This window comes from Girardinichthys multiradiatus, chromosome 20 (genome assembly GCF_021462225.1).
Source record: "Girardinichthys multiradiatus isolate DD_20200921_A chromosome 20, DD_fGirMul_XY1, whole genome shotgun sequence".
Taxonomy (NCBI): Eukaryota; Metazoa; Chordata; class Actinopteri; order Cyprinodontiformes; family Goodeidae; genus Girardinichthys; species Girardinichthys multiradiatus.
This window is the reverse complement of record NC_061812.1, coordinates 18,559,172-18,585,206: the sequence shown is the minus strand read 5'-3', so window position 1 is coordinate 18,585,206 and position 26,035 is coordinate 18,559,172. Positions and strand designations below refer to the sequence as shown.

At 36.2% G+C, this 26,035-nt stretch overlaps 1 protein-coding gene across 3 annotated transcripts in view; it reads right to left on the bottom strand.

The window, feature by feature from the left end:
- Positions 1-26,035, bottom strand: part of pparg (peroxisome proliferator-activated receptor gamma) — a 58,153-nt gene that overhangs the window by 5,808 nt on the left and 26,310 nt on the right. For all 3 annotated transcript variants that reach the window (XM_047347668.1, XM_047347669.1, XM_047347667.1), the window contains 6 exons: positions 16,623-16,916; positions 16,225-16,391; positions 10,878-11,016; positions 5,218-5,417; positions 1,690-1,807; positions 477-670 (listed from right to left, as the gene is read on the bottom strand). In XM_047347668.1, the coding sequence (XP_047203624.1) occupies positions 477-670; positions 1,690-1,807; positions 5,218-5,417; positions 10,878-11,016; positions 16,225-16,391; positions 16,623-16,914 (1,110 nt within the window). In that variant the 5' untranslated portion in view covers positions 16,915-16,916. The remainder of the gene's footprint in view (positions 1-476; positions 671-1,689; positions 1,808-5,217; positions 5,418-10,877; positions 11,017-16,224; positions 16,392-16,622; positions 16,917-26,035) is intronic.

Sequence of the window (26,035 nt, the reverse complement as noted above, 5' to 3'; positions counted from 1 at the left end):
TTAAGCAAACCTATATTTTAAAATATATTTGTTTTTTTTTACACTAAAGATACTTAGCTCTACCACTGTGTTACAACGTACCCTAAAGTGGTAAATTTTGATTTACCACTTCAATTTTTGAGTTTACCTTGCATTGGAAAAACCTCATGTTTTTCAAGTCTGTTCTAATTCTTAGGCAATAGGACAGCTAATAACATGACATAGACTGGATTTAGTAGTTCACTATCGGAAACACACTTTTGCTGAAACACTTGTTTACAAATCTCAGAAAATTTAAGTGAGAACCCTCAGAAAATTTGGATACAATTTTCTTTTGACCGTGTCTAAAACTGACTGGAGGTATATGCCACTCCGCCCTCAGCAAGTATGTAAAACGTCTGTGTTACAATAACCCTGTGCTACTATTTACTTCATGATACCATAATCTGTCATTTATTTATTTGTTTTGACTCTCAAATGTTAAGGATTTTTCTCACCTGATCGTTGAGATCCAGGTCGATGAATCCTGGGATGCTCTTGGCAAACTCCGTCACTTCCCGCACTGCTTCTGCAGAACGTGACTGACAGCTTTTGAAGAAACGCAGCTCCGCTCCGTCAGGTGTCTGCCCGTTGATTACTGTTCCCAAAGCTCCATAATCTGATCCTAAGTGGGATCCTGGTATTCCTGAAACTGTGAGAGTATGGAATAAAAATCTGAAACACAGCTACATAACATAACTCTATAATGGAGACGTTAACACGAAATAGCAGACTTAGTCTCAGATGAATAAAACTGTACACAGTTGGCCCCAAATTATTCATGGTCCTGCTAGATTTAAATGTTTAAAGTAATCTTTTAATTGTGAAATATGCTTCTTTTTTCCAGAAATAGCATTGACATTTTGGACTGGCCCAGTCTGAGTCCTTTTTTTAACTTGACAGTGAATCTGCGGAGATTAGGGTGATGGCAAGGAGGGCTTACATGACTTGGAGGTCGTCACCAGAGATAAATCGCCACAATACCAGTAAAAACATGCATGAAGATGATCAATGAAAAAAGATGTTTCCATTGATTATTAAGAATTATAAAATAATTTTCTCTACATTTCTTAATAAAAGGTAAACAAAAACAGCAAAGATTTCTTTTTTCAAATTGTTATGTTGTTTTATATTGTTTCTATGAGGACGTTAGTCTCATTTTTTTCCAAAACAAACTTCATGGTTGAATGAAAATATTTCTAAATCTACATCTGCCTGGTGTATGAATATGTGTGGGATTAACTTTAGCTTTAAGGGTAAAACCATGTTGTATGCATCAGGGCAAAAAGTGCATAATTTAAGTTTTCTTTCTTTGTTCTGTTTATAAAGTTTAATCTTCCTTTTGTTGTCTTGTCTCATTTCTAATCAGTGTGAAAATGTGCTGAGGATTTCCACTCCTATTCTTAGCTATGAATCAGTGAAGAAATTGTTTATGCTTTAGGTAGGTAAATATAAACATGAACAAGACTTGAAATAGCTTGTTAAACCTTAACCTTCAAAAGAAAATATTTAAGAGATATGTGGCTTGTTGACTGCAAATAGCTAATGTCTATGAGAAATAATGATTTCTCATGTTTCATTAAAATAGCTTGTATACATTAATACATTACAAAAAATGTAACAAATAATCTGCCCCTCTAAGAGACTAATTTAGTCTGTGGCTCTACCCACCTCCGTGTCCAACTGAAATGGTGGGCATCTGCTGCTGGTGCTCCTGGACTGGTATCTGCTTACAGTTGATAAATTGCTCCCCTTCTATTAGAGACTTCATGTCGTGAATGATGAAAGGCTGCAGACAGAAAAGATCTTTAGAATTACAAAAGTATTTGAAGAAAATAATAACAAAAAAGAGGAAAACAGACAAGAAAAGTATATTTCTAACTGACTTTCTGAAGACATATGAACTACATCTAAAACTACATCCATTCTGTTTGTGCACTTTGGTTATGGTTCATTCATCAGGCATGCATGAGAAGAAATCCCCTATCTTAAATATATGTATATTGAGGACAAGTACAAAAACAAAATCTCTTTGCTCCAATCTGAGGCAGACTAAAAACCTCTTTGTAAATGAAGCTTAACTGAGTTATATTTTACGGGAAGATTGACATGTGTTGGCCTGAAGGTGAGTGCTACAACGCATACCCTTAAATGTTTTTGGCTCAAAGATGAAAAATAAATAATACAATGTGCAATTACAGGTATTACAACAGACAGATCAAATAAGGCGTTGAATAAACAAACATAATTCCTATGGGAGTTAATTAAATTGTGTGAGGCCAGTGAAGCTGCATGGGCTCCCTTCTGTTTACACTGCATATTTATATTGGTTTTGCTGATTTGAAAACCAGGGAAGAGAAGAACAATTTACATTTGTACAGCTGTTGTTCTTCAAACATATACATCATATCATGAAACCTTTTGCTTAAGATGTGACGTTGTAGATACAAATAATATACAAGTTTTGTGGGGGCGATTTCTGCAATGGGTAAGAAATGGTGCAAAATGTAAACAATCCAGGGGAAAAAGTAATCATATTTTATAGCCAGAAATTCTAAAAATCTTGAAAGCTTGAATAAGCTTTCAAGATTTCAATCATTCTATTGTTGTTCAGAACATGCAAGTAATCTTTAAATACACTTTTCTGACATAAAGAGAGGCTTTGGAGCCACAGTTGCCCAACACTGAAACTGAACCAGCATGCATGGATAATGGTGTTCAGTATGCAACAGCACAGTGTGGCAGCTAATTGTTTGGAAAGGAAAACATACTGTTTTACTGACAAAAAAAAACACCTTTCTTACATGATTATGATCAGTAGATGTGTGGTGCTTATTGGCATTGCAAAATGATTGATTGGTGTAATCAATGAAATTGCCAATTTCTCACTAAAAACAGTCTGCTGGGAACACCTTTTCCTCCAGGATTAAGAAACAACAGGAACCTTGGCTTAAAAGTCTGGTTTACACTGCGCAATTACGTATCTGAAGTCTTGACCAAAATCTGTCATTGTGAAAGAAAATCTCTGGTTGTAAGCCAAAATCTTTGGTCTTAGGTTGTGTAATATGACGAACGCACCAACCGTTGACTTTATTCTTCCCACAACCAAAGGTAACATACAACAAATATGAAGCAGTCATATGCTTCATATGACTCTGCTGTGACCCATGTCTGATTCTTGACTTTGACTTTTTTGGGTCAAATCACTGTTGTGAGAAAACTAAAAGCAACTTGAAGTTAGTGAGTGGTGGAAAGTATTCAGAATAACACTTTGTCAGCAACATTGTTGCAATCCTCATGAGAAAAAAATTAAACGATTATGAGTAGAAAAGTAAGATTTTTAACTATTTCCATTCACTAGTGCTATGTTTTGCATAAGCTCTGCCTAGCACGGAGTGTAAAGTAGCAAAGTAACAATGCTGGTCGGAACTGAAGCAGAAATTACTACATATACCTGATTGCTACCTGAATTCCAGTGTTTTGAAAGCAAAGTGTTGAGTTTCCAACATACTGTCAGACACCATTGCTCATGACTTGCTCCTTCTCACTGGACAACACTCATTCAAGCCAGAGACTTGCTGTCAGTACTGTTGTCTTGGGTGGCCATTGTGATTTGCGCTAATGTTAAAGCTTTAGTCTCTCATATGCAACACCACTCCTTCAACTGTATTCACTGCTCCATTGTGCTTTACTTTTACCTTTAAAACCTTGTTTTCTTAATATAACACATAGGTATGAATATAACTATAACAAGTTGCAATTCTTAACACAGTTCAAAACTAAAATATGATGTGTCCATAACCAAAAGACAATTTCTGCAGGAAATAAAAATTCTTTTGTTGTCTCACGAAGCTTTAGTGAAGCAAATGCCTGTTTTCCTGCTTTAATATTTTTCCATAATTGTATTTTTTTAATTCGGGTAAATGTAATCATTTTTCTAAAGGAAATGATTTACAATGATTTGGAAGCCATGAGCAAAATCTCATTGGAAAAATGTTCTACCAACTACTCCTACTGTCTACGTTTGTGGATTTCTACAAAAAAACCAAAACCTATTTGCTTCCTTACGGCAGAAAAACATTATCAAACATCAACTCATATCTCGGCCTTGGATGTCAAAAAATGTAAATATTCTGCAAAAGCTAAAATAATTTACTCCAAATTTATTTTAGAAGGTACGCAATGATTTTGTAAATGAGCAAGGAGTGCCTCAAACAAAATGCTGATTCAGTGCCATATGGCGGCTATCTCTGTGGCAAACAGTCATAACAAGATGAACAAAGAGATGCAGAGCAACCTTGAGGACATTAGACTTTACCAAAAGAATAAAACACAAAAAAAGCAGCAAGCAACACTAGAATGTTAATAATAATGTTATTCTGGATTTAGTATTGACGTTATTTTGTACAGAGTTGCAAAGTTTAATTTATTGTAATTTTGTTTTAATTTTAAAAGAAAAAAATGTACCAAAACACGTTTTGATTAAGTTTAGTTTATTCATGATGTGACAACATGTGCTGTAAAACCTATTGGACACCTAAACTGAAAGCTTTGATGCATATTAAAAAATATCTCAGTTTGTATGTTAAGTAATACTTAAGTAACAAAGAGAAATATTAAATAATAAATAAGAATATAAGTAATAATAATAAATTTTGATAGTTATTTTGAGTGTCAGCAGTAAGCCAATACTGTACTGCAGGACTATAAAAAAAAAACCCTCTTGTTTCTCAGCCTGACCACTGTAGATGTTTGAACACCCAAAGCATGTAGAAACCAGTTGATCCACTTTTCCAGTCAAACAAACAATAAAAGCCCAGAAAGTGTCAATTCAAATAAAACTAGGTGTTGGGACATGACAACAACTCTGGTTTATATTTTAACACGTACACCTTGTAAAGATTAAAAGTTTTTAAATGTTCATTTTTAATATTTCGTTTCACGCCACAGTCTCCGGATGAGAGAACAGACCTTACAGAGGAACTGGTTCAGCAGCCCAGATTAATTGAAAACAGGAATGTACAGTTATAGTAGATAAACGTAGATAAAAGAAGTCAATTACTTAAAGACTTTAGAGTTGACAGAACACCAATTTCACTGTTCGGGTCCACTAATAAAGATTTATTTTCCACCACGTTTGTCCTTTTTACATACTTTAAAAAGCTGACTTGTGGCAGTGCTGTCTAAATGTGTTCTTACCACTTTTTCACCAGTCTTCCCAGAGAGGATTGCCCTGGCCTTGGCCTTGGTAAGGGGGAAATACTTCAGATAGGCTTCATACAGATGCCGGGCCAGAGCCCTCAGATCTGCAGCCTCCGGGTGCATGTGCTCCATGTCAGACGAGAACTCGGCAAGCAGTTTTTCCTTTTCTGCCTGGGGCATTCGGCCAAAACGAATGGCTGGGAAATAAATCAGAAATGTATATTAGAGCAAGCAAAAATCAAATATGCAAAACCTTCAACACAGTGTCCACTATTTTAAAAGTGTAACTGGAGATAGAAATTGATAATAAAGTAAAGAGCACTCTGCATCTTTAGCTACTGCTTCCTCATCTTTGTAAGCATTTTGTTTTGTACATTTTTAGTTTATATTAGAAGGCCTTTCAGAGTTAAATCCTAACAAAGTCTGATGAAACTGAGTTCAACAAAATAAAAAATGCCAATGTTTGCTGTTATCACATTTTGAGCAGATTTAAAAATTAAACCTAAAAGTGTACCAAATGTAGAAGAGAATACAAAATAATAATCCTTTATTTGTCCTCAGTGGGGAAATTCAGAGTACATCAGCAGAAAAAGTGAAAGGTAAAAGACACCAAGACACAGATAAAAACCAATAGAAATTCAATTGAATAAAAATACATTTGTGCAGTGAAATATATTGTATGTTAAACAAGTGATGTAAATTGTGTCTATTTAGTTAGAATTTTGCTTTCACATTAAACATTCCTGTTGAGCTTCTATGAGCTTTGTCTTGTGATACATTCCAACATATTCCACACCTTGATAATGTGTTGGTAATTACATTTACACAGCTCACTGAACAACCTGCACGTATCTAATCTCTTTTCCCCTTCTTGTTCCTTCCACTGCTGCAGGTAGCATTACACCCGGCATTTGAAACTACATGTACTGAACAAAGAAGGCCAGATTGAGTTTCATTTACAAAATAAGGGCTATTTTCCTGTCTCTTAACAATATTCAGACTAGCAAATTTTATATTATGGTGGGTTTGCAAGATTTATCTATTAGAAATGCCATACTATTCATAATAACACAAACACTAACACTAATATAATAATAATAATAAACATAACAATCATAACAATAATTTGCCTTCTTTTCTGTGGTATTGATGAATGATCAAATCAGTTTTTTGGGTTTAAAATGAGTTTTTGTTTAATCACAAAGCTTAATCAGAACGGGGAGAAAGTTAATGCCATGCCGTGACAAAGTTGTGCCGTTTCATTAGAGGTAGAAATCATTAATTATCCCTCGTCTCCATTCAGACACACACCATTCTTTAGCCGCAGCTTTATGTGATTGTGAAATACTGAGTATGTGGTTGATGCACACCTTGAGCAAATCAACACAAAACCAAAGCGGACCTACCTCTCACTGGGCAACGAGCCTGCTGCAGTGACACAGCATGCTGGAAAAACCAGTTGAAGCTATGGGCTCTGAGATGTCAATCATTGATAAAACACGTACACAGCGGCACATTTTCAAAGCTCCGAACATACGAGCAAATGTTGAAAAAAACTAATAAAGGGCTGTGTGAGGAAAACAAAGAAAGTAACTAAAGTGGATTACAAAAATGTGTGGCAGTTTAGTAGTTGGATCTCAAACCATCTGGGCATGTGACATGTGCTACAATGAATGCTTCACATTTTTTAGCTCCAAAATCCATCTGAAAAGTCACCTCTACTGAACATGAAAGTTAGTTGGATAAATTGTTTTTTTTCTTGCAGTAACAAAATTCATTTTAAAACTTTGACTTAACATTCAGGGCCCCATAAAGTCAAATCCCTTCCTTTATTACTTAGATTTTAAAGCCACATACTCCAACTAGAGCCCTCAGGTCCTCAAACCAAAACGATACAAATAGTCTGAAGGAGCAGATATAAAACTTGAGGGGATCGATCTTTCTGGACTGTTGCACCTCAACTCTAGAACAATTAAAGTGGATTAGCTTTTAATTATCTGTATCTATACATTTCATTTGTAATTTTTCTTTTTAATCATGTTTTTATTTTTATATTCTCTCTTTGTGAAGCACTTTATGATTTAAATAAAATTACTTACTGTGAGAGGATTCAAATACACTTTTGAATGAAATGAAAACTTTCACATCTGATTATTTTGTCTTTATTTAATAAACATATATTCTTATTCGGATAGAGCTGATTGTTCAACAGTATCTATAATGTTCTTTTGAGAAGCTATAATTGTTCTTTTGTTCCCACGTCCCCCACCTGTAACTTCCATCATAGGGCAGATCTTGATTTTCTTTTTACACAGAAAATGACAAAAACAATTCATAATTACAGGATCATCAGTTTTGATTAAAACCCTGATTGGATTTTACTTTTTCACACTGAGCAGTAGTTGAAGAGGGCTTTCAAGCATGTACTTCTATTCTGCATGCATGATACTCATCAGGCTGTGCATATTTGCCCAGGCTGATTAACTAAAGTATGACATATTACTCTGGCAGGGTCAGAAAAGCATAATTTGCTGTTGTTTCATAGCAAAAGCAGTTGCTGAGCATTCTTATGACCTCTGACCTGAGGTCAAAGAATTTAAGCCACCAAAACTGGCTCACCCTAACAGTGGCGACAAAACGGACAAGAGAATCAAGAAAAAAACAATTGAGCACACCCGAGCGAGCTCATACCATCTCCAAACACACCTGAGGAGGTGGAGTCTGTCATGCCTCAGTGACCAACAATGGCTGCCAAAATAAAAACCAGTAACTAAACAGTGGTGGTTGAAGGACAAGATTAGAGTGCACCAGTGCTTTCCACATGTTGCATTTCTGTTGTGGATTCTACTACTACTGCAGTCTGACTGCTTACATGTTTTGTGGAATAATTTCACATAGTTAAAATTAAAGAAAACCTGAGGTAGATAACTGGAACACATAGTAGAAAAAAGCTGAAAGACATTATCCAACTTACCTAAAATGACAAGAATATTGGTGTATGTATGTGTGTGTTAAAATGACCCATGCACTGCTTGTTATCAAGTCAATCAATAAAAGCAAATGCAGTATATCTGACAGATCAGTTGATGAGTTCTTCAGCTAGTTTGAAGGAAATTAGAACAAATCTTTGCAGCACCATTCAAGCATTTGTCCTCCATATTCTGTGGCGCTGTATCTATAAAAATGCAAACATACACGATCTGACCTTATTTTCGATTGAAAAAATGTAATCAATATACAACATAACGTGAACAGGGCTGGACAGTGTGTGAGAGTGAAAGTGTAGTTTTATGGCCCAACCCATTCTAAGAAAGACATTTTGCAAATCAAATTTAATTTGCTGCATTTGCCTCCAATGTTCACATCCAGGCTGGCTCTGGGTCAATTTGCTTCAATTCCAATTCCTACCCCCCTTTCAAACCTATGCATTCCCATCTCACCTGAGATCTTTATTTACCACTATTGTACATTAGCTTATTTCTCTTGGAAGTTAAATATACTCATAAACTGTAAGGATAAGCATTCATAAAAATGCTCAAATGCTCTCAGGTAATGTCTAATTTGTGTGTTATTTTCTCATAATGTATGTAATTCTGATCCCCATAAGAGTCAATTCACTCTAAATACATTAGAAATTATAATGATGTTATAATCAGAAAGTTCTTCTTTTGAATTTTGACACATCCAACCTTATTGCCACTTATTGGCCTGGGGTTGGTATCTGAATATTTTTTTTGTTTTGCCATTTCTGCGTTCTTGTCTATCCGTTCCTACACTGGTTTCGGGGTAAGAGGTTCAGTAAGGAAACCCAGACATCCCTTTCTCCAATGACAAAACAGAGAAACAGAGAGGTTTTCTTAAATAGGCAAAACAAACAGACAATTCGTTGGGAAGACAATAACAATCTGCAGCTCACTTTTGCAGAAGAAGCAGCACAAATACAGATGCTGTACTTAGCACCTTAAGAAACTTGTGTTTAATAATAAAGTTCTAGCCACAAAGTCAGAAAAATACAGAAAGCAAAAATTAAAACCACTGGTGGGTATTTGGAGTTAGCTGTTGACCACAGTATAATTTTTTTAATTATCTTCAGGTACACTGAACTAGCAATGAGAACTGAAACATGACCCTAAGTGTACGTTGAAAACCCCAAACCACATAAGACAAGGTAGTAGGGTGACTTGCTACAAACATGCCACCACACATCCAAGACTAAATATGCAGCAGTGCAGCCAGCAGTATCTAAGCCCCAGGTGTCAAACTCAAGCCCTCAAGGGCTACTGTCCTGCAACGTTTAGACGTGTCTCTGCTTCAACATACTTGAATAAAACAATTAGGTCATTAAAAGACTCTTGGGAACTTGACTGCATACTGAGGAAGTAATGTGGCCATTTGAGTTAGGTGTGTTGGACCAGCTACTAAAAGTTACAGGACACCGGGCCACGAGGACTGGAGTTTGACACCTCTGATTCTGTGCTGTTCTTCTGGGGGGCATCTGGGGCAAGAGGAGTTATGAAAAGACATTTCCTAGACCACAACATAAAAGAAGGTCTTTTTCTACCCACAAGTTATTTTTTACAGTCACCACAGTTTCATTCCTGCCTGAGGGATAGGTCAAAAACTTAAAACAATAAATTGTACTGTTGATTTTTTGCATTACATGGTCTTAGCTTGGGGTGAATTTTCTGGACCTCCACTCCTGGGAAGACTGGCAGCTGTCCTAAATGTTTTCTACTTTTAAATCACCAAACTTGGTGATTGCCTGATAGCCCTTTCCAGATTGATTATTAGGAGCAGGGGTTGTGTTAACATAATGTATTCAGTTTTTGACCATTTTTTAAAAACGGTGACGGAAAATCTGAAGGCCATCTGTTTTTCTGACAGATTGCATTTCACACTTCTGACCACTAGGCGGCGAGTTAGCATATTAATTAGCTGTTTTCTAACTTGATGCATGACCTCGTTGGCTTCATTTGGAAAAATGTCGTGGAAGATGAAGAACAAATAACTAATCAGCCCTCTGCAACTACGGAGCGAGCAAGTGGAAGCAAGGAGGCTAGGCAGGAGTACAGAGTTCAGAGGCAGCAGTCCCACTTGAGACATTGGATTACGCACAAACGGGTGCGCAATTTAGGTCAATGCGGACCAGGAGGAAGATATGAGACTGTGCGTTTAGGCCAGTCTGTTCATAGTTTATGTGCAATTGTTTAATTTCATTGTTGAAATGCAGTTACTAGGTCCACACTCAGTGTTTTTTGTCAATGCGGAGAAAAAGTTACATGTATTCATCTGGTTGATGTGGATTCTCTGTTCAGCTTGTTCAAACGGAATGTTAATTCAATGAATGAAAATAAATGCAATTTAATTTTCAATTATTGACAGGTAAAAATATATCATGAAAGGATTTTTTTGACCCTGTCAGTCAAGATGACAACCTAGAGCAACCTCTGACTAGGAGCTATAATTACTTCTCTAAGATCCTATTTTTTGAGATTGTGTTCATACCTGTACACTCTGAACCAAACTGACCAAACCCCTGCTTTTATAGAGGTGATCACACTTGCAGATTATCAGTTCAGTGAGTGCATTTGATTAGCAGCATATGTTACTACTTCACATCCGAAATCCTATCAAAACAGGCAGTTTGCACTTCTTACCGTTGTGGGACATGCCAACATTGAGGCACTTCTGGAAACGGCAGTATTGGCATTTGTTGCGGGACTTCTTGTGAATACGGCAGTGAAGTTCACAATGATCGTACACCAACTTTAGCCTGATTGTGCGTCTGAAGAAACCCTACATGATGAAACAAAATGACAGTCACTAGCGATACAGTTAACACACATTTTTGTAGCTTGTTTTTTGTGACTTGTATAACTAAGCTGCAGTAATTTGTAGACATAAAATTAAAAAACATATTATTTAAGAAACTAAATGTCAACATTCTGAGATGACAACATGTTTAAACTTCAGGTACATCAGTGGAGAATAAACATGTGCTTTTAATCTTTGATTTGAGGGGACATAATGCCAATAACTTTTGTGGAAAAAGTAGATTGTATTTCAAGGTGTGTTTTCTTATGTCTAACCTTAGGACCAAAGAAGCCATTAGATCTGCTCTTATCTCAGCTATTAAGTTCCCTGCCACGGTCAAACTCTCAATGTACACACACCTAGTCAAACATTTTTTAATTAGGATTTTTGTATTTCCTTAATATAAATTTAGTGAATAAATAAATAGTGTAGGATCAAGACTAAAACCAACAAAACCTGGAAGTTGTACTGAAAGAATGTGGTGTGAGCTTAGAAACTCCCCTCTGAATTCTTTGGGAATGCTCATCTGTTTTGACATCTACACCACGATCCAGATGTTCCTTTTTATAATCGCAGGTTATTTAGAGAAGTAGGAAGTTAAAGGGGGTCAAGCCTCCGCCTCAATAAAGAATGTTTTCTGTTTTAAAACAATTAAGGGATTGCCTGCTTGGCTGACCCCCTTCTTCTGGTAAGTGTCCCCTGAGACTTCAGGAGAACAATAACTGCTGTAACTGACTTTATTTCAGGCCAGTGAGTGGCAAAAAAGACATGAACACTTGTACTATAACATATCTAACAGTGTCAAAAATGCACAAATGCAAACATGGATGCCTGATTATGTCACAAAATGGGGGAGCAAATTTGGAAAAAAATATTAAGCAACCCCTCAGCAGAGCATTCGATACCCCAGCACCCAAAACAAATCGCATCAGATAATGAGTCTCTGATGAACACGTGTCTCCCAGATTTGAACCACTAATCTGACAGTTCATGAGACAAATCAGTAGAGTAAACTATTAATATACCCCTGGCTCATAATGTCTCATGTAGTAGCTTAGAGGTTTTCCTTCAGTACAAGAGATCCTGAGTTTGAACATCCGTAAAATCTTTTTTATTTTACTCTACTGGTTATAAAATGATTAAGCCTTTTTAAAGAGTTTACAGCTAGATTTTGTTTAAAATTTTTTTCCTGGGATTCTGTTTCAATGAGCGTTCAGAGATAAACAGACAACTGCATCTATTTGCATGTTGCTGAGCAGAGGTGGCTCTGTTGCAAATTAGTAACAAGTCTAAGCTGCCTGCAGCCAACCCCTGCAATGCTTCATCAAATTTAAGGTAGAATAAAAAAAAAAGAATATTGAAAATTAAGAGACTTTGTAGTTTCCTCTCTAGGCAGTTATCCAATTTGTTTGCCTGCCCCTATTTTAAAAAAAATAGAGGAGCAAGCTTTGTTTTCTCCTCAAAGTCAAAGTTAGTCCCCAAAATCTAAGGCTAATGCCCAGTTAGGTCATTGTTAATGTCGAGTTTAGACCGTATTATGTAAAGGACAGGACCAAAGTCATAATAGAAAAGTCTAACAAAACACTGTATACTAAGTATTAAAAAATAAATAAATGTATTCACTATTACAATTGAAAATCCAGATATCAAGGAGTGGTGTTAATGGTGAAGGAACTGTTGAATGTTAAAGTGTGCCCAATAAAAAAGATGGTTGGTGAAGAAAACAAAGCACTCCAAAATCTGATTAAATACCTAGAATATTTGAGATTAGAGGGTAAGATCCTAAAAAATGGATCTTGGCCTTTAACAAATGTCCACAATGTTTCTTTCTCAATGTGAACTGTAGAGGGACAGCGTTTCAATATAACAAAATCTTTGTAACTAAGCGCATCACAGCAAAATCCTCCCACTGGGTATCACCCACATGAACAATGGCTGATGTGGGGAGATGTGTAGATAAGATTAATTCAAAATAAAAATCTTTCACAAACCCCACATTTCCCGTGTACAGTGAAGATAAGATTTATCTAAACCACATTAACATTTGACATCTGTGGACAGCTGTTTCAGTGGTCACTTAGGATTGTGTAAATTTAATTGTATTAAATGATTTTTATGTACCTAAAAAATGTGGCTACTTTGCTAAAAGTTGTTTGTTTGAAAACGCAAGTGTTTAGATTAAACAGGATGTGGGGTCTTTGTTGCTCACTCTGACTGATGCTCAAGATCATGTTTGAAGAAGGGAACCCACTCAAAGGTGTTCAGACTGACACAAGTAGCGGAGTTGATTGTTTAGATATTTCATTTCTACAAACAAATTGTTAGCTAATCAATTTTAAAATATAGATTTTTTTTTATTGAATTTTAAAATGTATCCTGCAACACACTGACCAATAACTCTAAAATGTTATTCAGAGAAAGTGGTTTTGTTGGCGACAATAATTGCATACAACACCATTTAATAAAATGATATTCCCAAGTTATTAGTCAAAGTTTATATTTCATATTAATATTCTATTATTTAATGGCTTTGCTTTTATGGTATTTGTGTTTTTTTCTGCATTAAGATAAATCAACATTTAGCAAAGATCAAGGAATATTTACATGTGCACCAATACAGTGTGATTTTGTAAAGATTGGTGTTTAAACTAGAAGTTTTTTTGTATTTTTTTACCAGAGAAAACATTACAAAGAAATGGTGCAATACGTTAATCCTACAGGTGTATATAATTTAGTGCGCATGCTAACTTTCATGGAAGTTTCATTTTAAATGTGTAAAACCTTCTTGGAACCAAAGCATACGGTGCATACCAAGTACTGCTGCTAAAACTGAAAATCCTTCTCATTTATGCTTGGAACAGAGTGTCACAATTTATAGTTCAGCTTCCTATAATGTCAAAATATTTCAAAGAAAATGGAAATATGTCTGACACTTCACCCACACTCTATCAGTTATTTATACTCTTTACAGACAGAACAGACTGACACACCGACAGAAAGTTAAAGGGGCTGGCTTGTTTCTGCAGAGGCAGATACTGGCGTTGAGTGGAAAAATGCATGGGGCTTGTGGTTAGAGTGACAGACATCAAAAAGATAGAAAAATGCCCACTTCTCTCTGGGCATAATACAATTATTTATTTCATCAACATAAGGCAAGTAACACAGAGAAGCAGAAAAAGGAAGAGACCAGCAGAGTAACAACTTAAGAACCCCATAGATGAAAACTGACACTGTTTAACACTTCCTGGCAGTATTCTGAGGTTTTGTGACTGTCAGTTTTTTTGTTTTTTTGTTTGTATTGCTTTGTTTTTACACCTAAGCATAACATTTTGAAACAAGCAATAAATCATTTATTTACTGGTATGTTCTTTAATGTATTTCAGTGTTAAAGTAAGGATTTAATTAAAGAAAGGAAAGAAGCTATCCAAACCAACCTGGCGCTAAGTGATTGTCCCCTTGCTAAATCATGAATTAATGGTGATTAACCAAATTATTTTTTAAAAGCTGATTTATATTTCACCAGCAACAACCAGCCCTGATTACTGCCAGACTTGTAGAATCAACAAATACCTTATGCTCTTTGGACTTGTGTGTCTGTTACATCTGGTATAAAACTAACAGCATTTCAGAATAAGAAGACCATCGCTAAAGTCAAACAGGGTAGTGTGATAGTCTGGCGATGCTTTGCTGCATCAGCACCTTGACATAACTGATGGAGCCCTACATTTTTCCCTTTACCAGAAAATCATCTGTTGGTAAAAATGTAATTAAACAAGTGTAATAGTACAAATACATGGGCATCTTTGTCAATCAAAAATGAAATAAAGAAACCCACATTGATTCACAGATATTGAAACACAGACATTGTATTAGAAATGAGTCCAGTTTTTCATTCTTTGCAAGAGAAAGAATCGTCGTTGTTGTTGTAGTTGTACTGTATTTTATTGAAATGAATGTACCTCAGTACAGTTAAGCCCTTCAATGGGCTTTCAAATTGTAATAGTAAATAAAAACTAAAATGATTAACTCTGGTTGCACCAAATGGGAAGGGAACCTTAATGCTGCACGGCCAAAGGGACTCCTGACTTTCGATCTTTGACAAGTTACATAAAAATCACTCATATCACAGAAAGGTAAATATGATAGAAAACTGCAGTGTATATGAAACTGTGGAGCACTATGAGACCAGAAACCTGCCAACCCTCCACAAAGAGTCTGCTCTGGTTAATCTTCGGATAATTTCAGGTGTTTTCTTTTTTGTCCATTGTTAACATCTGTATCTATGATTCTAATTTCCATCTTTTATAGTAATAAATTGTATTTTTGGGGTCTTGAACTGATTCCTTAAAGAAAAAACAGCTGTACACTGATTACTAAAGAGTACAATGCATGTGTATCTCAATAAATTATCATTAAAAAGTTTATTTATTTCAGTAATTCAATCTAAAAAGTAAGTCGTATACAGGATTATTACAGAAAGTGTGATGTATTTCAGAGTTTATTATGACTTTATTTATTATAAAATTTGATTTGTCAGAAAATTTTAATTCATCAGGCGAATACAAAAACTTTTAAGACAGAAATATCATCCTATTGAAAAGTATGTCAACCATACTTCTTAACTGTATAGTATTAACACTCAATACGTGAAATGCTGAACTGTTAAATAATGCATCACTGACATGGAGCCTATCAGTCTATGGTACTGTTGAGGTGTGATGGAAATCCAGGTTGCATGAATATCATCCTTCAGCTCATCTACGTTGTTGGTTCTGGTGTCTGTCCCCTTCTATGAATATAGCTGACTACAGCTCTGCAAACAGCAACGTCTTTGGCAAGGATTTTCTTTTGCTGCCTCCTCCCTTAAGTGGAGGGTGTCACTGACTGTCAGCTGGACAACTGTCAAGTCAGCAGTCTTTCCCTTAATTGTGTGTTTATTAGATAATTTATGTAATAAGATTTATTTGTATTAGTTTATATAATACTCTAATCTACTGGGAAACTGCTTGAAAAATATCACTGTCTGTGATGAATCTATATGAGTTTCACAATTTGAATTAAACTGAATTAAATTAACATTCTGATGCTTTTTTTCAAATTTATTTATTGAGATGAACCTCTATTCAGAGAGACATCTTTGGTTGGTTATGTTCTTCTTCCATCTTCATTTGCAACATCTTTCAGACCTACCTTACAGCCCTCACAGGCATGGACCCCATAGTGAAACCCCGAGGCTTTGTCTCCACACACACGGCACTCGATGTTTAACGCTGACGGAGACGCATCGTCTGGGAACTTGGAGAACAAAGGGCTGTCAGAGTACTGTGGAGGTGACTCTAGTTCCATCTTGATTGGGTCTAACAGAGAGAAATGACAAATTCAAAAATTATGATAATCAGCATCCATCAAAAAGGCAAAGTGCTTTAGTTGTTGTTGGTTTTCAAAATGGGCGACTCGTCAACCAGCAGTAACTTTGATTCCAGTCTTTAAATGAATCTCAATCATTTGATCAAGGAAAAAACATTTTTGATCATAGAGAGCCAAGTAATCTGGAAACAAAATCAGGTTTAATGAGTGGCTGAACTCACTGTGTGTCTCCATGTCTGTCCTGTAGCTGTGCATGTTTGTGTAGTCCATGTTCGTCAGGTGTTCCTCACTCAGCGGAGGACTGATGTTATAGGCCACACCAGTGGATGAGATGGAGGATACAAGCGGGGGAGACAAGGAGGATGGGATGGAGGGGGAGGAAATGGAGGCGTAGTCTGATGTGGACAAATGTTTCATGTCGAGGTAGTGGGGGCTTTCGTCCAGCTCTGGAAAGTCCACTGTGCTCAGGCTGAAACCAACAGGCCAAGCTAGGAGTTGCTGCGTGTCCACCATGTCTGCAATGAAAACAAAAGAGATAAGTAAGCATTAAAAGATGCAATAAGACACTGCTCCTGCCTATGTGTGGCCTTCATTAATAAAACTGCTGATTAACAATCATTCATAAGGAGAGAAGGTGGAAATATGAAGCAAAATAAAAGACACAACATGTAACCTACGAGCCCACATACAGCATTCTGCTGAGGGTTAATCATTAAAAATGTCTCCTCAGAGAAGTTCAAAACATGCACACTCCCATGCAAACACCATGAGGAGTACCCGCAGTCCTCCCGCTAGTTCCTGCACTCTATCTGTTATCAAGCAAACAGGGAGGCAGGCTGTGTCATGGGGAGAACAAGATGAACTATGGCACTAAGGAACGTCTCCTCTGCTCAAAAAACTTCCTCTGATGCTGTTTGGGTGCTCAGTGGTGCAATTGCCCAACTAAAGGACACAGAAAGGAAGCTAAGGATACAAGACTTGGTTTTAAGCACAGAAAATTGCATTCTTCCAGGGCTGAAACATCTAAGAGCTTCATTAGAATTTAAGTGTCAGTGTAAAGTCAAGTACAATTTTGCTATTTTATGCTTATTTGCTAAATACCTTCAGTGTGCAAAATGGGAGGTACCTAGTAAACATTTTTAAACTTAAGTTCATTATGAATTTATTTATTCATTAAGTTTATTTATATTCTGAACTAAAGAGTCAAAGTTAAGCAAATTTGATCAACATCCCTCTTTGTTGGCACTGGTACAACTTAACTAAAGAAAGCACAACACATCACAGAAAAACATTTAGATTTTCGTTTTTTTTTGCTGGAACAAATCATCGAAGGTGTGGTCATCCCAAATGGTTACACATTGGAGGAAAAAATGTCAGCCGAGATTATCAAAGTCCAACCATCAGAGGGTACTAGCGTCCACATTAAAGCAAACCAAATAGAAAGCCTTACACCCCAGGGGTAAGTTTGCCCAAGGCTGTGGTGTAATGCAAAAATTCACAGTGCTTTAGGGGACTGATTTTTGTTCTCATCATGCTCTCAGTAAGCTTTCAACAAATAAAGCCCTATTAGAGCAATCCGACTCTAAATAACAAATATTGACTTAATAAGATTTTTTTGGTCAAATTTTAAAAAAGATTTTTAACAGCATTACACTAATGAAACATTTGGGGAGGTGATATATATTTGGCATTTAAAGTACAGCAACCATGCTCATTGTCTTCCATGATATGATGTACGGTGCCTTGCAAATCTATTCATAACCTTTGAACGTCACATTTTGACATGTTAGGTCTCTCACTCCCTTCACATTAGTAGACAGTCTAAAGAGTGGCCACAACCAAATATTACTGCAGCCCTGATTTGTTAAGGAGCGCTACAATACGTCTTTTCTGCCTGAGTCTGTCAGACTTTTTCACCTACATGTAGCCTCCAGAATGATGTGTCAAATTTATTTTATTGAGTGTTGTGTGTGTGAGTCATTAAGACATTTATTAGTTTATATTGTTTGTTTTTATTGTTGGGTGTTATGCTGGGAAAAATAAATTTCCACTTCACTGTTCTGTGAAGAGTCCTTCAAAGAACAATTGAATTTATACTGAGAATAAAGTACACACAAGTGGACTCTACTTAGCAGTTGGCTGCAGAGGATTTTATTTAGTGACATCAGGGTAAAAGGGGCAGTGTACAAATACATGCCACACTTTTCAGGTGTTTATTTGTATAAACCATGCATCACTTTCCTTCCAGCCCACAACTATGAACAACTTTGTGTTTGTCTATCACAGAAATTTCAATGAAATGCATTGAACTTTGTGATTATAATGTGACAAAATGTGCAAAAAGTTCAAGGGCAGGGAATAGCTTTGTCAGGCATTTTATTTGGAGGAATAAAGTCACATTGGACAGTTTAACTAAAGAAATCTTAAACGTAAAGACAGAAACTGCAACATTCATAAATAATCAATAGAGCCAAAGGTCCATCCAGTAAGCGTAACCTTTATAACCAATACAATACGATTCTCAAAATAAACCCCAAGCAACCATTCAGAGGCTGATTTAGAACAAAATGCAAATGCAACAGGACACAACTAAAATAGTAATGCTCAGATGGCACAGTAGCACCAGGTATAAAAATGACTTCCTCTGGCTCCAAAGATACTTGGCAAAACAACCCTGTGGAACAAACATCCTCTTCTCTCAAACACATATTGTTTCCTTTTTACTTGCTTGGAATGTGGCAGCGAATATCAGCGGGGTTCCACTTAAAATTCACATGGACTGAGGTATTGTTCCAGTACAAGGAATGGTGTGTGTATATGTGTGTGAAACCAATGACTATTAATACCCAGAAAAACCTGGTTATTTTTCCATTTGCTGGTTAGTTGCCAGCTGATACAGAATTAAAATAGACTGAGGAAGAGAGTGACTTGTGCTCTGCTTGGCATCAGGTTATGTGATGAAGAAGTAAATCCAGTGGGAATGAGAGGAGCTTCCGAGGCAAAAGGCAAGAGAGATAAAGCAGTGGGTGACAGAAAGCAGGTCCCTGGGCTACTGAAAGGATTCAAACTACACTCTGGAGACTCTTAAAAAAAAACTCTCATCTGAAGAAATTCATGATGTGTGCTCAGCACAACATGGGAAAAGAAAAAGGAAGGCTTGTGCAGCATGGCAGTTAAATCAAGCTTCTTCAACTATGTCGTAACTAAGGGTGAAAACAAGTTCGGGCTCAAGCTTTTCTCCTGAAGTCTTTCATAGAAGCACTGTAACGCAAAAATCTTTTCAAGTGTCTATCCATGAGTAGTGTGTAGGAAAACAAGCTGTCAGACAGGACAAAAAGGGACAAATGGTTTGTAAGAGATGTTTGGTTTGTCTTGCCTTAGTAGAGGTGTGTACATGTCAGCACGTGTGCAGGAGCTGGATTGGTGTCTCCAGTCACTTCTCGGGTTTCCACGTGTCACAGCTTGATTTCCAGGCAGGAGAACAGTTCGGAGAAGTACTTTCTATGCTCTTAGTGGTCTACAATTTGTTTAGTACACAGCAACTCACCTTTTAACTCACACTCCCAGACGGGAACACATTACACCTGTTTTATCTTCCCCATATTGGCTTCCAGTCTGTTTTAGAATCGATTTTAAACGTTACACTGGAAAAAAATACCACTTCAAAAATAAGTTTAAAAAAAATTAAAATTAGATTTTTTTGGCTTAAAATAAGCAAAAAAATCTGGAACAAGAAAAAATTAACTTGACAAGATTCCTAGACATAAGACATTGCATAAAAGCCTCACAAGGTATAGAGAATCTTGAAACTAGCGACGAAAACTCAATCTGAGCAGTATTTTACTACAATTGTGAGCTTTTGCGACTCATAAGCTTGTGATGCCCAAAAGTAGTGTCCTTCCCCTCAAAGGTAGCATCTTTTTTTTCAGCTTGAATGTCATCCTCTTATTTTAAAATTTATTTAACTCATTCTTAGTTTCATATTTGTGGCAATGCTCTGGATCCAGGTCCAAAACCAACTTAAATTAAGATTTAAACATTGCATTTTAAGACAAATTACCTTTAAGTATGCATTCCTGACTAGCAATAGGAAATGCATTCGCAGCATTATAACCCTTCTCCGACCTGTTTTCATCTAAGTATTTTCTCTCCCTAGCTCAAGCCAATATTTTGCAGACAAGCGTATTGATTATACACCATACTCTTATGTGAATTTTAATAATGGCAAGTACACTGCAGTGAAATATGACCTCACAGATATCATCAAATGTCAGTCTTGAGTCTGGGTACTTGGACCAAACAATGTTTTAGAAAATTACCAATTACTGTAGCATAGAACAGTATTTGTACTCATTACCTTTGGAATAATATGCTGGAATCTGTCCAGAGTGCAACAGAAAAGAGAATGAAATATTATTTTAGCTGTCTTGTTTCATATCACTTGAATGTTTGGTTTGACAGTAATGTATTAAAAATAGCTACACTTATAGAATGTTTTGTAATGCACTCTGAGTTGGGCAAGTTGTTGATATTGTTGTTGATTATCAATAAAGCAGATTTGTCTTAATTCAAGTTAATTTTTTTTTCTTGAAACAAGTCCATGTTTTACAAATCTCACAGGAACTTCAAAAAAAAAAAAAACTTGTTTCATTTAAGAAATTACTCAAAACAAGAAGTTGTCAAGACTATTTCACTTATCAAGATTTTCAAGATGCATTGCCTCAAAACAAGTTGTTATATCTCACTTAAATTTATCTCTGTAGATGGTTTAGACTTATATTAAGTGAGATGAGAGGTTTTGACTAAAATTACACTTGGTAAGATTTTCCTTGTTTGCAGTGTAATCACTTGTATTTAAAGCTCTTAAAGGCCTTGCCCGCCCTTATTTATCCGACGACATATTGGGCGATTCTATTGGGAGCAGGTCCTTGAGGTCAGGCAGTCAACATTGACTCACTGTTCCACGGACACGGTGTATAAGTTGGGGTGACCGAGCTTTTTCTGTGGCCCCACCTCAACTCTGGAATCAGCTTGAACTATTTGACCTATAACTAAACGTGGTCTGTTTAATTCAAAGCTCAATACTTTTTTATTCAGGTAGGCCTTTAATACTTAAGATTGCGGTGGAACTTCAGGTTTTATCGACCTTGTATTTAACCTGCTCTTTAATGTTTTCTTTTATCTCTCTGTGCATTTTTATAGGATTCTGTTAAGCACTTTGGTCTCCAATATTGTGAATGTGGAAAGGGCTATACAAATAAATGATTGATTGATTGGTTGATTATTTTATGGTACTTTAATGATGACACAATAACACAGTGTTAAAACCTTAAAAGGCCAGGCAGGTCTGTCAACTTCTACAATCTCAATTCACTCAGTGTTTTTTGTCTTAAAGGGTGAGTTTTCCAAGAGATATATTTAAAAGTTTTCTTAATATAAAGAAATACTGAAGCAGTTAGGTAAATGATTTGCAGATAGAGAAGCTGTAATACAAGCTGTTAACTTTAAGAGGGGCTGTGCCACTGTCAACACAATTGGAATGCAACCGCTTTGGAAAAAGAGGTGAAATCAAGAGAAAGATGTGAAATCTTCCCTAAGGAACAGAGTTGCAAAACAAATGTAATGTTTAAGAAGTTCAGATTGCTTCACAACAGCTCTAACTCTTTCCAAAAACGTCTGACACAAAGGAACTGGATAATATTACTGAGACGACCACACAGTCTCTTTTAAAACTGTTCATATATTTAAAACTTCACATTTTGTCACGTTACAGCCATAAACTTCAATGTAGTTTATTCTGGTTTTATTAAGACCAACATAGAGTATTTGTTAAGTGGAAAGAAAATAAAACGTGTTTCTCAAAATTCTTTGGAATAAAAATGTGATGTGTGTTTGTATTCAACCCCTTTTATGTGAATATCCTTAAATAAAACCCATAACTACTTTCAACAATCATCAAATTAGTAGAGGTCATGTTAATGTAAATTGATCTCAGTATAAATGCAGTTGTTCTGTGAAGGCCTAAGAAGATTTTTTAGAGAACACTGCTGAACAAACAGCATCATGAAGACCAAAGAACACAGTAGACAGGTCAGGGAAAAAGAATACGAGAAGTTTAAAGCAGAGTTAGGTCATAAAGCTTTGAGCATCTCATGAACCCCTGTTCAATCTATTATCTAAGAGCGGAAGGAGTATGGCAGCATCATGCTGTGGTGAAATTGATCTTCAGCAGGGACATGGCAAAAGGTCAGAGTTAAACACATGACTGGAGGAAAACCTGATAGAGACTGCAGAAGACTTGGGCTTAGATTGGGGCAGATGTTCACATTGGAGCGGGGCTATGGCACCAAACATACAGTCAGAGCTAAAGTGAAATAGTTTAGCTCAAAGCAGGAGCATATGTTAGAATGACCCAGTCAAAGTCCAGATCTAAATTCAATCCACGCTACATACTCTCCATCCAATATGACCGAGCTTGAGCTATTTTTCAAAGAAAAATGATGAAACATTTCAGTCTTTTGACGTCCAAAGGTGAAAGGCATATACCCCACAAGACTTACAGCTGTTACCGCAGTGAAACATGGTTCAACAAATTGACTAAGGGGGCCTGAATTCAAATCCCCTTGCCAATTATGCTCCATCTTGCGCTGGTGTATCATATACAATCCCAACCAATTACATTAAAGTCTAGTTGTAATATATGAAATGTGAAACGTTCAAGATGTGTGAACCTTTTTGTTAGGCTAAATGCCTTCATTAACATTTGATTATTTTCTGTAAATTGTAATTTTTATTTTTTGCCTTTATTTAACCAGGAAAATATTCATAAAGGTTTTAAATCTATTTTTCAAGAGTGCCCTGGAAAGTGTAAACAAAAGTACAATTCACACATGACAACTCACAACAATCATAATACACAAGCATAATCGGCATTTTGATTCAAATTAAGAGACAAAAAAAACATTTGCAATCAAAGATTTCAGCATCCTAGCTACCGAGGAGCTCTTTGAAAATGTTTACAGTGAGCATAACTTTAATGTTCAGGTATTTTCGTAAATGACCCAAGGCATTTGGCACTGATATGAAGGTAGATGGCCCAAAATTGCCTTGTTTAAAATTATTAATGATTCTGTCTATGAGTACACAAGTCAGACCATACAACAGAAGCATATAAAAGACAATGGTGTATTTTGTAATAAATCTTGTAAATAATATCAAAGAGTCCTTTGACAATATCCAAAGCATGTAAGCTTTAAGAAGAATAATGCATATAAAGCACATCACCATAATCTAGAACAGACAAAAATATGGCAACACCTAGGCCTCTCCTTAAACTGGAAAGTCAAGCAGAACTTAATAAAAAAAAAGAAAACTCAGTTACAGGTTGAACTCTTTCACCAACATCTCAATGTTAGGTGCAATAGAAAGAAAATAACAGTGAATAAAAGCTAAATATTTGTACAAATAGATGCGTTCAATCTGGGATCCCTTAAAAGTGGTGATTGTTGGACAGCTATGCAATTTAGATACTGAATTTTGCTAAACAAACCCCAAATAATAAAAAAACTGAATGGTTTGGAATCCTTCTAGCACACTTCTTAGTAGTAAGGATTATTTCAGTCAAAGAACAATCCAGCAATCAAAGTGAGTTTTAAATCCCAGACACGTTAAGACATAAAGCAGCCTGGTATGTTACAATATGTTGGAGACAAAAGAAAGAACCTGCCCTGCCACATTCAAGGCCTAAGCACTGTTATCTTCTCAGCTTAAACAAAACAACTACCCACCTTGTTTCAGGGTGAGGACTAAACAGCTATTATCAACCACAATCAGTCATTCAGATAATATCTGGAAATATATTTTCGGATGGTATTAAAAACTAAAGGAGAAAACTAGAAACAGGTTAAAAAATGAAGGTTATTTCAACAGAATGACATATTTGTTAAACTTAGCTCAGACAAATAGTTGCCTCTGCCTTCACAAGGTTATTAAAAAAGTGACATGTTGCAAAGCATTTCACCTCTAGAACAGCAAATAATTTTTGTTCTTGTTCCTTCTTTAACAAGAAAGCTATCTACATTGACAAAGGTGTTTCTTGAAAGGTTTTAATTTGTGTGTGTCTGTGTGTTTGGCAGGGAGTGAAAGCGAGAGGCAGCCCTCAGCCCGGGTTCTGTGACTTCCTGACCTCTTCATGTAAAACAGCATGTGGTTCAGTGTCAGTGACTAATACAAAGATATGTCCGCCTGCACGTCTGCTTTGCAGTCCCCACATTTTCTTTGAAAAGATTAGAGTGCTTGATTTTTGCCTGATTAGTCCCGTCTTAGGAAACTGTGGGACTCTGGAAACATCATGTGTAGTAAGAATTTTGTTTTTTGCGGTTTGTCTGACTAAGCAGTCTAGTTATTGAAGACAAATGTTTTTTTGTGTCATAGAATGGCACAATAAAAAAAAAAAAAAAAAAGATCCTGCCTTACTCTTCAGGAAACTGCGATTTTTTTTATTCTGCTAGTGTGAAGCCACTAGAGGCAGATTCACCAGAAAGGGCCTTCCCCCTTCTGCACTTGAATGATAAAAGAGGAGACTATTGGAAAACCAAGTGTCAAGTGGAGGTCTGGATTGCCCTCTTGACAAGAATGAAAGTCTACTCCGAGTCTGGCAACCCACCTGGTTGGTTGGTACAGAACTTACTCATAAGGAGCCTTCAAAGCGTGGCATTGTGGGAGGATATAAACCACAATTTTGTCTTCCAGACAACCTGTCTCTGATTTAATTTTTTTTTTGTCAAATCTCCTTGTTTCAGCTTTAGATGCACCTACAATTTGATTAATCTTGTAATATACCCACCATGTTCACTAGTTGATAATGTGGTAGCCATATTTTGCTCTGGCTTGATTATTTTCAGAGGATCTGTTTATTAATGCCAGTGGGTCACAACTAGGGATGGGCAATATGGGCTAAACGTTTTATCGTAATACTTAGTGACATCTACAGCAACAGTGCTAAAAGTGATGATACAAAGTATTTCAAAATTTGTTCCAGTTTTATTAGCAGTAGATTGACTGACTTAGACTATACTTTGACGTGCACAAACACAGATACTATGCTTACCCTTTACCAAACAGGCCACACCAGTCGTACCGAGTAGTGTGATTGTGAAGCTAAACAGTGCACAACAAATTTATTTATCTAATTTTCAAATGTATTAATAACAATTTATGCTGTCATGGAACCAACAGTGAGCCTCGTGGTAGGACAACCTTGGGTCAAAATAGCACAATTTCACTGTTTCCCTGTATTTACACAAACTTCTTAACAAAAATGTACTGCATGGTATATTTTCTGTTATTTAAAGCAAAAAAGCAACAATTATTTCTATTGCTGGGCAAAGTGATAACATATTGATTATTAGTGTTACAGTACGGTAATTTTTCCAAATAGATTTTAGCAAAAATATAGAATAAACACCCACTAAATTTAGTTGTAGCTTTCAAGTGCTTACTCAGATTATTACACCTGTTTTCCTTTCTGCTCTTGATAGAATTACAATGAGAGAATACCACGTTGTCTGATCAAGTAGATCCAGCAGTTAATCATAGCATGCTAACTGTGGTAACAGTATCACCTTAAAAAGAG